This window comes from Pipistrellus kuhlii, unplaced genomic scaffold (genome assembly GCF_014108245.1).
Source record: "Pipistrellus kuhlii isolate mPipKuh1 unplaced genomic scaffold, mPipKuh1.p scaffold_m20_p_1, whole genome shotgun sequence".
In the NCBI taxonomy this organism is placed as follows: domain Eukaryota; kingdom Metazoa; phylum Chordata; class Mammalia; order Chiroptera; family Vespertilionidae; genus Pipistrellus; species Pipistrellus kuhlii.
The window spans coordinates 160,439,881-160,452,957 of record NW_023425404.1 but is presented as its reverse complement, the minus strand read 5'-3'; the positions used below and the strand labels follow the sequence as shown (position 1 = coordinate 160,452,957).

The window sequence follows — 13,077 nt, the reverse complement described above, 5'->3', positions numbered from 1 at the left end:
TGTAGTGTCTGAGGATAATTTTACTATTATGTGTGTGTATGTGAGAAGCATCTTCTGGCCTCGCTTTCATATGAAAGAAAAATAGGGACAAATCAACAGTCACCAAAATGCACCCCATGGAATTATCAGGCTCTTTTGTGTCACTCAAGGTAAAGAAGCCAAAAATATTATAGAAAGAGGGATGGCATTGGCACCGAATAGAAAATAAACAACAGGTAGACAGACTTTCCTGGGAAACTTTTATAGGTAGTATTACTGCAACTCAGGAGGCTACCACCTATCAATATGTTGATCTTGTGGAATCCACATGCTTGTCAGCAGGGCATTATTTACACTCAGGGGAAAGTTTATTGTGAATACCAACTCTATAATTTCTCAAGGATCTCAAAACAGCAGTGAAGACCTGCTTGGCTTTAATCCACATTTATTCATGTAAATTATCTTCAGTTTGGGAAGGGGAAAAAGAGAAAGCTGTATGTCTATGCCATTATTTTCACTAAATATTTATCAAAATCTATTACATAAGAAGCTTTCATAATTCTAAAATTGAATATTTTAACATTTGCAACATTAATGCATAAAGTGATTCCTAGTTAAGTGTAGTTTGGGAATTACAACCATTTAACAAGCATAGGGTCATCAAGCTTTAACCTACAAAGAACTTCTGCACTAGAGACCAGTTTTAGCCATGATCCAGTCTCGATAGTAGGCTACTCGAGTGTAGACACCAGGCTTGTTTGGAAGAGCACATTGGTCTCCCCAGCTGACAATGCCAACAAGGAACCAAATGCCTTTATGATCTGTTTTAACCAGAGGTCCACCAGAGTCACCCTAGAAAGAAAAAGGATATGTACAATTACTATAATTTAAATATGAATACTACAGTTTTTCTTCTATAATATAGAGAGGGACAGAAAACGGGGAAAAAGAATTTTAACGTTAAAAGGATTCTAGTATTGAATATTTTTGTGTTCTCTAATCATTTATTTAAATAAAATATATCAGTCTATGTCTTTGGATATAAAATACAATAATGGAAAACAAGTGTGAAAAACTTCAACTCAACTATTACCTAAAAGATATTGAAGGTATTGTTGCTTATGTATCGGATCTAGTAATAATTAATGTCGTTTTTAAACATTCGTTCAAAATCTTGCTTGGCATTGACTTGTATTGACATAACCTTCAAACACGTGGTATCTACAGAACGTGTGAAGTGCAATTAACAAGTTTTGCTTGAAAAAGTTTGTGTTTGGTTTGGTTTTTGTTGCAAAACTAGGGCTAAGAAGATGGCGGATGAAGAGCATATTCGGCACTGCATGCTTTACGAGTTTCAATTAGGAAGAAAAGCAAGTGAGGCTGCAAAAAACATCTGTAGTGCTCTTGGTCAAGATGCAGTTAGTGCCAGAAAATGCCAGCGTTGGTTTGAGAAATTTCGCGAGGGAAATTTTTCGTTAGATGACAAGAGTGGTCGAGGCCGTGTGTCCAATTTTGATCAAGAAGCTCTTCAAGCTCTTTTGGTGCAAAATCCTCAAATTACCCAACAAGAGCTTGCGACAACTTTAAATTGTTCACAAAAAACAATTTCCAATCAATTGCGTGCACTTGGCAAAGTCCAAAAGTTTGGAAAATGGGTTCCTCATGAGTTGACCGACAACAACCATAATCAAAGAGTCACAATTTGCAGTTCGCTCCTCTCTCGTCAAAACCATTTGCCGTTTTTAGAGCAAATTGTTACCGGAGATGAAAAATGGGTGCTACTGTATGTTAATTTGAAAAGGCGGCCTCAATGGTTGGACAAAAATGAGGCTCCACAGCCCACGCCAAAACCTGACTTGCATGCGAAAAAAGTGATGTGTGTTTGGTGAAATTTTAAAGGAATTCTTCATTATGAACTTTTACCATCTAACCAAACCATTACAAGTGCAGTGTATAGTGCCCAATTGGAAAGGTTAGCCCAAGCTTTAAGAGAAAAAGAACCCGCGCTGATTAATCAGAAGGGCGTAATTCTTCACCACGATAACGCACGACCGCATACTGCAAGAATCACTGCTGAAAAACTGTGCCAGTTGGAATGGGAAGTTCTCCCTCAACCTGCATATTCTCCTGATATTGCCCCTTCCGATTACCATTTGTTTCGTTCTTTGCAAAACTTTCTTGTTGGAAAAAAATTTAATAATGAAGAATGCCTCAAAAATGCATTGACCGAATTTTTTGCATCAGAATCACAAGAATTTTACAGCAGAGGGATTAAAATGCTTCCTGAGCATTGGGCACAAGTAGTAGAAAACAACGGCAACTATATTGTTGATTAAATTTTGTTGTATTGTTTAAATAAATTCGATTTAAAAAGTATTAGAAAACGACATTAAGTATTACTAGACCTAATAATCATCAGTATGATGAAGACTTATCTATTGTATCTCCCCAAACTCTCTTATTTTCAAGCAGAAACTGGAAAAAGGAAAGTTTTTAAGATTAGCTTCAAATAACAAGATAAACTTGTTTTTGTGAGTTTAGTAGGTGAAGATAAGTGCAGCTATAAATCTATCAGGTAAAAAAAATATTACAAGAGTTTTTATGTGATTGTTTTCATTTTTTTCTAATTAATAGGACATGTCATAAGTCAAGGATTATGAGACTGTGATTCAAAGTAATAGTTTACATTATTGTGATATATTAAAAAAAAGTAATGAAAATTTGACACAGCACTAAGAGATATGCATTAAAGAATTCTTGCAGTGTGTTAAAGGCCCGGCTGTGATTATATGGCACCAATTTACAAGGCTATAAGATGTTTTCTAGCTTTGCTAACGAGCCCACATATAAGAGCAAGTACAGTAGGTAGATTTCTCAGTGGTTAGAGATTATTAGGATGTGTGTGAAGGAAATAGAAGATGGTGAAGTCATTGAGGGTGGTGTCATGAGAATGGTTGAAATAATAAAACATATGTTCTAGATTAGGAGAGAGTCATAGGCTGAGAGTGGGCTGAGAGAAATAGGAGAGAAACAAGGATTTAAGCTTGTCATGACTTGGAAGAATAGGTTTAGTGGGACAGTTGGGAAGCTGGGAAGCTGTAATTAGAGATGATAATTATCCATTGCAAGTACTTGTTTGCATGTCTTCTCGCTCCAGAGGTTAGGAATAATACTCTATTCACTTTTCACTTCCCCGCACCTAGCACATAGTTAGTAGTGAGTAAATTGCATGAAAGAATGAGTTAATAAAATAAGAATCTTCCTGGATTTATCCCTGATTCTGCCTTGTCTAAATAACTAGAGTAGTACTTTTTGTTAGCTCTATATGATTGCTTATAAAAGCATCAGGAGTGTTTGAAGCATATAAAGCATAAGGAAAGGAAACTTAGTTTGGGTATATAGAGCCCAATTTCCCGAGTTTAAATCTCAGTTCTGCCATTTAATCTTGTTAGACTTTAGAGAAATTACTTGCTTTGTCTCAGTCTCTAGTTTAGAAATAAGCTTTATAATAATACAAACATCCATTGCAGAACCATCATAATTTGAATAAGTTAATATTTTTAAAGATCTTAAAACAGTGTCTGGCACATGGAGATGCTATATAAGTATTGATAAAAAAAGAAAATATTGAGGGTGTTGGAGACACCCTAGATTAAACAAGTTCTATGAGTTGATGTTGAAATAAATCAGTTGAATGTTTCTCGGTGAAAGAGGACAATTGAACTAAAGCCACCAATATATTTCATTTAGTCTCTCCTGTTACTCCAAATTGAGTCTCTTCCCCATTCCCACCCAGCTTCTTATAATAAATAGTAAGGGTGGCTTAAGACTTTAGTACTTTAATGGGACTTATTATTTTAATTAGCCACTTTGGCTACAAAACATACTTAAGCTTTGACTCGTTGTCAATCTTTTGAGAAAACAGAACTGGTTAATTGGAAATAAAAACGATGAGAAAAAAAAGTCTTGAAAATGGAATAGGCAGACTTACCTGGCAGGCATCCACCTTTCCCCTCAGGAACCCAGCGCACAACATTCCAGGTGTGATCATACCATTATATATCTCTTCCTTATTGCAGGTCTGATTATCTATAATCTTCACAGTTGCCTTTTGGAGTATATTAGGAATTGATCCTAAAGGAAGAAGAGATTTTATAATTTTTGCTAAAGTCAATATTAATTAGTTTCTCTGGTTAGATTATTAGTGTCTAACACTGTATGCAATTTTCAAATAAATGTAAAACATACATTTTATTTGTCTCTATTCCTAGTAAGAAATGTTAACAACTCAGCAAACTATTGTTAAAAATGATCATATTTTGAAATAGTGTGTCCATCTATATGTGATGGGATTTTTTTCCTTTAGAAATATTTAGGAATTTTATTTTTATTATATGTATGTCTTATAAAACAAAATGAAAAATTCATATTGCAAAAACATACATTTTATGATTTTTTTAAAGATTTTTTTTTTTGCTGTTACTGTAATTCTGAATCTTAGAAATAATTTTAGATTCATTTTCATCTGCTTTCAAATACATTCATTGGTATAACTAGCCGCTAAATATTTACATTATAAGGGTCATCAGGATGCTCATGTTTAAATGGTCTTTGCTCAGGTATTACCTTATCACAGAGGGCTACTAATTCACCCCATCAAAAATGTCTATTCTTCTGTAGTCCTTATTTTTTCTATGTTCCTCACCTGCACAAAACATGCTGTGTAATCTACTTATTGATTATATTTCACGATTATTATCTATTTTTATTTGCTAAGGATGTGAGTTTTATGAGAGCAAGGATATTTGCTTATTTAATTTATTAATATCTCCAATCCACTTGAAACAAAGCTGGTAATTAATATAAATGTTTATTGAATGAATGAATTAATGAATGAATGAAATGGAGGAAAATGAATTACTTATTCAAGTAATATATTTCTATAAAAACTGACATTGTTGAGGGAAATTATAGTAAATAGCTCTATGAAATTGTAGTTTTGTATGAAAATTGTTGAGGATAATTTTCAATCTATTGCACATTATTCTTTTTAAAATGATCCAGTGAAAGTCTTTCTTAGGTTTAGTTTCTTTAAGTGGGTATTGTTTTTTAATTCCTAAAAATCAAATCATGTAATGGAGGAAGGTTAGGGACTCACCATCAGTCTTTGATGTTCCCCATCCAGTGACCACCACACTTGAATTGGGTGGGAATATATAATTAGCTTCTGGAAGACATACTCTTCGAATGTTGCTTGTATATAATACTGGTGAAGCAAGATTCACAAGAGCAATGTCATTCTCATGTGCAGGGTAATGGTAGTCTTCATGAATTGTAATATTCTTGATATTTCGCTTTTTTTGTGGATCACTTAAAAGAAGCCCAAAACTAACATTCCATTTTTTGGGATCATTACTCCTAAAGAAAATAAATTTATTTATTAATATTGTATGCTTTTAAAAACAATTAGATATGTTTTGAATTTCTATAGTACATATAAGCATATAAAAATAAGTCTATATATATATGAGAAAAATAAGATTTTGAATAACTTAATAAGCTATATTTAAAAAGATAATCCATAGAATCTACATTTTATTCTTGTTTTGTCCAGAAAGGACTTAAAAGTGATTTAAATAGGTTACTATGACAACACAATGTAAAAAAGAATTAAATAAAAAGTGGTCAAGCCTATGAGACAGAGTAAACATAGAAATTAATGAAGTATCTAAATCCTCTTATATTATTATTCTATATAATAAAAGCCTAATATGTTAAGTGTCTGACAGTTCATTCAACCATTCAACTGGTCACTATGATGCACACTGACCACCAGGAGGAAAATGCTCCAACTGGTAGGTTAGCTTGCTGCTGGGGTTCGGCTGATTGGGATTAGATGAAACAGGCTGGACACACCCTGGAGTCTTCCCATGGACCCTCCTGGGCCCTGATCATGTACCTCTTGCAATCTGGGACCCCCTCAGGGGATTTTGGAGAGCCAGTTTTGGCTCAATCCCCTCAGGCCAGGCTGATGAACCTCACAAGTGCACAAATTGTGCACTGGGCCTCTAGTTATAACTATAAATAGGAAGATATTTTATGTGTTAATCAAGCAAGATACTATCGATATTACTTTAAAAAAACAACAACAAAAAACTTCTTTATTGATTATGGTATCACATAATTGTCCTCATTCCCCCTTCCCATCCCCCCTTCCCTTCCCCATTTCCCCTCCCCCCATTACTTGTTAATCAAAGGTTTGTATATTAAGCATTGAAAATTAAAGCTCTGGGACATTTTTAAACTCTCAAGTTTGACAAGGATTTATAGATTTAAAAATCAATAAATGCTATATAAAGCCAGTAGAAATTATTGAAATGAACCATCAAACAAAGCCATAAAAAAGAGGGAATTCTTATTATTTGCAGCAACCTGGATGGAATTGGAGAACATTATGCTGAGTGAAATAAGCCAGTCAATGAAATAAAAACACCACATGATCTCACTCATTTATGGATAATAAAGAACATTATAAACTAATGAACAAAAAGATAGATACAGAGATAATAAAGCAACAAACAGACCATCAAATTACAGCGGGGAGAATAGGGAGATATGGGGGAGATAAGAGATTAACCAAAGGACTTATATGCATGCATACAAGCGTAACCAATGGATGCAAAACTCTGGGGAGGGAAGGCAAGTATTGGGAGGGGGGGCAATGGTAAGATATGTATACATATAATACCTTAATAAAAAAAAAAAGAAAAAAAGACAAACTTTGGTATAGTAATATATTCTTTAAAGAAATAATTATTTAAAATCGGGCTATAATATAGTATATGGGAGGATACAGGATGTATTCAAATACTTATTAAATAAGACCAAATGTAATAATAATGAGAACTAGAAGACTTATGTTCAGTTTGGGATTTTTGGTTTCTTTATAAATTTAAATTAAGTGAATCTAGCTTAGTGAATTGCAACTGAGGGCAATCTTATCCTCCAGGACACATTTGGTATTATCTGGAGACATTTTTTGCTTGTCAATCCTGACGGAATGCTATTGGCATTTGGTGGGTAGAGGACAGAAATGCTGCTACCCTGTTTCCTCAAAAATAAGACAGTGTCTTATATTAATTTTTCCTCCCAAAGTTGCATTAGGTCTTATTTTCAGGGAATGTCTTATCTTTCCATGCGCTAGGTCTTATTTTTGGAGGATGTCTTATTTTTGGGGAAACACGGTAAATATCTTTGAAATCACAGGTAGTCCCTCTACCCAAATAACAACAAAAACAACAACGACACATAAAGAATTATTTTGATTTAAAATGTCCATCAACCACTGCTAACAAATCTGCATTAGCTTGAATATATCTTTTTTAATCAATAATTCGATAAGTAATTTTAAGACTATACAATATTGAACAGTTGGAGGTGCTGTTGTATGGCCATATTCTTGAAAGATGTGTATAAAACTTTTAGGTACTTGAGTGCTTTGAAGCCTTTGTGTGGTCCAGAGCTCACCTTATGAAACAGTGAGCAGCAGTGACAAGCCAATTGTTACTAATCAGAGTGGCTCCACATCGGTGGACACTGTTCTGTTGAAGGCTAGCTTGCCAGGGCCATTCCCCTTCCTCAGCATCCGAGCCCCCTGCTATCCTGTTGCCAGAGTAAGTTATTGTGCGCTGTCCACAACCTGCTCAAAATAGAGCTCATTAGCATCTAATGATATTCATATTGCATTTCCATACATTGCTTTAGTAAACAAATTCCCCATAATACATTTCACTGTTAACTATTAATTAAGGAAAAACTCCACAGACAGTCTTGGAAAAGTTAGAACTAACTTACTGATGACATTTCCTGAGCATTCAAAATAAATTGACATTTTCCTTCCCATCCTCATCACTCACACACACATTCTGTGTCTGTGTGGCCTTGCCTGTTGTAAGAGCTAAGTGGAATTAAATGCTTGAAATTGGAAGATAATAATTGTATAACCAGTTATGAAATGTGTGCCTTTTAATTTCATGAGCAGTTGTTTAGAGTAATGATTGCTGTGAAACATTCATAATAAAGAGTGAATGAATGTGAATATGAATGAGATATTTATGAGAGAAAGAGTAGGCAAAAATGAGTTCATACTCATGTTACAATACACAGTATCTGGATAAAAGGAAGGACACATGAGGATATTCTCCAAGTCGTATGTTTCTCTGTATCAGACCACTTTCATGTCAGTTTAGATCCAGAGAAAATGCTAGACTCTTTAAACATTTTTTAAATAATTTATTTATTTAACTTTATTGTTGACATTTTTACAGATATCTCCATTCCTCCACATTTGCTAACCCTTACCCATCCTCCAATTTCTCTTTTCTCTGGTCATCACCACATTGTTGTCTGAGCATATGGGTTATGCATATATGTTATTTGGCTAATCACTTCACTTTCTTTCATCTCTTCCCTCTCCCATCCCCTCTGACAGCTGTTGATGCATTCCATGTATCCATATCTATGCTTCTATTTTGCTTGTCATTTTTATTTTGTTCATTAGATCCCACATATAAGTGAGATCCTATGGTATTTGTCTTTCTCTGACTGGCTCATTTCCTTAGCATAGATTCTTAAGCCTTTAAAGCAAATCTGCAGTAACAGAATGACTTCACTGATATTTTACCTGTCTGACTCTCTTTCTCTGATTCTTTTGACTATCTCATGTTACTCCAAATGAAGCACCAAGCTTTATACCTTAACAGTGTATATAATATCTTTTAAATATTGTCAGTCTCACCAATAAATATTTTTTAGAGGGCAGAAACTGTATCTTTAAAAAAATGTATCTCCATAAACTCTCTACAACATACAAGGTGCTTAACAAATGTTTGTAGAAATGAAGTCTGTCTAGTCTAATTCATGAGACATCTTGGAATAAACATGATATTTGACTGCAAGACCCTTTTCTGTAACGTGTAATGTCCTTAAGCATTTACAGAATGTCGAAAACTTGCCATCATCAACACAGTGGGCATAGATTAAAGTGGTGGCGCTTAATCAGAAACACTTTGCACACCACCCTCCATCCCCAGGAGAAATTTGGCAGTATCTGGAGACATTTTTGGTTGTAATAATTGGGGACAGGAAGGGGTTTTGGTATCTAGTGGGTAGAGGCCAGGGATGTTGCTAAAATTCTATAATATACAGGACTGTCCCCGAAACAAACAATTATCTGGCCCATAATGGCAATAGTGCTATTAGTTGGTAAACTCCGAGTTAGAGAAAGGAGTTTATATCAAGAATGAGATTTAAATTAATCGGGAATTTTAGACGATCATTTGCTTTACAGGGAAGTTGTTAATTATTCGTGACAAGATGTGTCATGAGATATTTTTTTTTCCTGAGGGTGAAAAGGAATTAGAAGCACGGAGAGGGACATGTAGACTTTTTAAAGGGCCTTCACTAGTCCTCTGAAGTCTTCAAGTTTGTATACTGCTTCCGACTCCAGATTGTTCTCTTTGATGCAACCCAAACTGCATTTGTTAAAGCATCCTCTTCATAAAAACCACTCAGCTGAAACGGAGCCTTTGTGATGGCTGTTTTTGATGGGAGAGCTCTCACATTGACTCACTGAATGAAACTCCCTTGCCTTTTCCTCTTTCTTTCTACTCCTTAATCATGGTCCCTACAGAGGATAAAGCAAACAATCCAGAACCCAAAAGTATAATGGCTCCTCCCTATCCTCCCTTCTGTTTGGACAACTCCTACAGGAAGTCAGCTTTTATCCAACTTCCTTGAGAGGAATATAAAAAACAACAACACAAAGACGCTTCTCTGTGAGCTAGCAGAAACTCCCCTGGGTGACTAACTTCCCTGTTTCTGCTCTTACTCAGAATTTTAATCTAATGCATAATTATTCATAAACTGCCATTCTGAGCTCTTTGTTAAGCTTTCAGTGGCTACCTCTTCAGTATTACCTTGCTGAGATCTTACAGGGCACCTTGCTTTTGTTGTGTTAAAAGAGGTCAGAAGGTACATTTCAAAGATTTTAGAATATAATGAATCTCTGGCTGATCCTTTCAGAAACATCAGAGAACTTGTCAAGTTCTTACAGCCACCCTACCCTTCTAAATTTATTTCATCACCTATTGCTGCACTTTAAATACTTGATGTCATGTTCCAAAAGTTTATTTATTTTTTTTATTTTGTTTGCTAACCTCTTCTTTCTCCCCTTTTATTTAAGGTATAATCAAAATCTCAAAGAGGCCAAGTCAAATTCAGATTACTGATCTAGATGGCTGTGTAGTGTTTAACTGGGGAATAGATAAGTCGGCAGATCTTTTCCTTACCACTTCTCTTATTTGTGTCTTGACTACCTCTCTTCTACTAACCTGAAAAATTCTTAGTTATAGATTTTGGTTGCATCAGAACTAAAGTTTTAATTGAAATAAGTGATTTAAGATGTCTTATTAAGTTGCTTGAGGATTGTTCAGCCAAAATACATCAGAGAGAAAAGCAATACAGCTTTGTGTTTAAGTTTTGCCCAGGTTGCTCAGAAATATCAATAATTATGCTGTGACTGAAGGATAATAAGAACCAGCAGGGTCAGTGTCACCTGGCTCAGGAGGGAGATTCCTCTAATCCAGATACCCCAATTAGTCTCACTCCCCAGATAAGAGCAGTGCTTCTGCTGACATCCAGGTTGTAGCAATCAGAGATCACTTTTATCAGGGCAGCTATTAGACTAATGGAAGCAGAATGCCTTGGCCAGCTAGGAAGCTCTTTGCCGGTAAGGCACTCTACTTTTTAGCACACTAAACTTGGCTGGTAGAGTCCAAATTGCATACTGAGTTCCTAAACCTGAAGTTTTCACAGGCAGAATAGAAAATGTAGCACTGACATCTATTAAGTGCTTATTATGAGCCATGTACTCTCTTTTTAAAAGCATAAATTAGATAATTTTATTTTAAAAAGTATATTTCCAAAACAATATAATGTAGGGAAAGAGAGTAGCATTGTTTTACATTTTGCAAGTCTGTCTTAAAAGATGGCTGAATTTTCTATATCTGCTTCTTGTTTCAGTCTACTGTGATAATATTGTTTTGGTCAAACTATTATATATGAAGAAAATCTGGTTTCACACAGATATGCAGTTGGGAAATGGAGGAGTATTTTAATTCTTTATGTACTTTACTCATGCTACATTCTTCACAACAACTTGAAACTAAAGGCTTTAAGGTTAAATAATCTATATAAATTTATCCAATAGTAAATAGCAGATCTGGATCTCAAAACTGATTTGTAGCTGGTTTTAGATTTTAAGTGCTTAATTTTCCCCAGATCCCCTCTGCCATTATGGCGCTTGGTAATGTGTTCCTCATTTTAAATCCATGATATCAGTTATTTAAGGCCAACTACAGTCACCTTCACAAGTTTCTAAAAGCAGGCTTCCATAACGCCTTTGTGAATACCACATTAACTCTCCAGTGAGGTCTTTTTGCCATCAAAGAAATTAAGATTCACTAGAAAATAAGTCTTTGTTGATGAACTTACAGGTATGAAGAAGATTTTCTGCTGTCGGCATTTCCATTTCTAAAAGTCAAGGGAAAAGAAAATGGAAACATTTATAAACATATTATTTTAATAGCAATTAATATCAATTATTTTTCCCTGGGGAATGGGTTTTTATGTAGGAATAATTATTTATTCAATCTTCATTGTATAATTTCTATATTTATAGGTTAGCATAAAGAGTAATAAAACATTAGTATTCAGTTTTCTATCTAAAATTTCTCATTTTCTAAAATAAGTAATTTTGATACAGTTTGATATTTTTAAAATTAATACTCTTTGTGTAATGTTTCAATTATTCAGAACATTTAATTAAATATGCTATTTATTTGCCATTCATTTTGAATAACAATTTTTTTTTTTTTTTACTTTAGTAATAAGGCAGACTTTAACAATGTCTACTCATTTCTAGGATCTAGGGAACATTACAGAATGAGACTTACTCCAGAAAATTCTGAAAAATTGTCTACAAAATTCCACATCCCTGCAAATTTGTAAACCTGTTTGATTTATAAGGGAGATGTGCAAGGAGAGGGTGAACAATTGAATCATGACAACGTCCAAATTTCAGATGCTGAAAACTATAAGTCCACTGGACATTTCTCTTTAAGTGTTTCTCTTTCAAAAAGAATCTCTAGTCTGCCTGATGTGGCTCAGTGGTTGAGTGTCAACCTATGAACCAGGATGTCATGGTTCCATTCCTAATCAGGGCACATGCCTGAGTTTTGGGCTCAATTCCCAGTGGGGGACATGCAGGAGACAGCCAATCAATAATTCTCTCTTATCATTGATGTTTCTATCTCTCTCTCCCCTCTCTCTTCCTCTCTAAAATCAGTTATAAACAAAAACACAACACCCTTGCTCTGGCTCAGTGGATAGAGCATAAGACTGTGGACTGAAAGGTCCCAGGTTCGATTCCAGTCAAGGGCATGTATCTTGGTTGCAGGCACATCCCCTGTAGGGGGTATGCAAGAGGCAGCTGATTGATGATTCTCTCTTATTGATGTTTCTAACTCTCTATCCCTCTCTCTTCCTCTCTGTAAAAAATCAATAAAATATATTGAAAACAAACAAACAAACAACAAACAAAAAACCAACAACATCTCTAGTTACTCTATAAATTCAATACTGTAAGTGTCAACGAAGGTTCATTTTATTATGCTCTTGGGTTTCTATAAATCCAGGAGGGAGTATCCTCTTCCATATGACAATTCTGGTTACACACTCTTACATTAGGTTGCACAACAAACCAGGGAGACAAAAGAATCCTTTACCAGCGAGTCAAACTGTCTGAACAGAAAGTTGGGAGCAATTCAGCAGTCAGATGGACTATGAGTAGACATGCATCATACCTACTAAACCAGGAAGGTAGCATATTTCCATCTAATCTTTCATAACTGCCTTTCAGCAGCTAAGTTTTGTTCAGCATGGTACCTTTAAAGTTTAATTTTGAGCTTTTTGTGGTTGGTACAATATATCAAACCACATTAAGATTTTGGGAAATAAAATCATTTAACTTGACTAAAA

The 13,077-nt window shown here is 34.8% G+C and overlaps 1 protein-coding gene across 1 annotated transcript in view; it reads right to left on the bottom strand.

The window, feature by feature from the left end:
• Nucleotides 1-360: 360 nt before the first annotated feature.
• LOC118710196 (transmembrane protease serine 11C) overlaps nucleotides 361-13,077 on the bottom strand; it is a 36,206-nt gene continuing 23,489 nt past the window's right edge. Inside the window, exons 6-10 of the mRNA XM_036422696.2 lie at nucleotides 11,533-11,571; nucleotides 7,507-7,678; nucleotides 5,138-5,397; nucleotides 3,971-4,113; nucleotides 361-831 (exon numbers count right to left, since the gene is read on the bottom strand). Coding sequence (XP_036278589.1) covers nucleotides 670-831; nucleotides 3,971-4,113; nucleotides 5,138-5,397; nucleotides 7,507-7,678; nucleotides 11,533-11,571 — 776 coding nt within the window. The 3' untranslated portion in view covers nucleotides 361-669. The remainder of the gene's footprint in view (nucleotides 832-3,970; nucleotides 4,114-5,137; nucleotides 5,398-7,506; nucleotides 7,679-11,532; nucleotides 11,572-13,077) is intronic.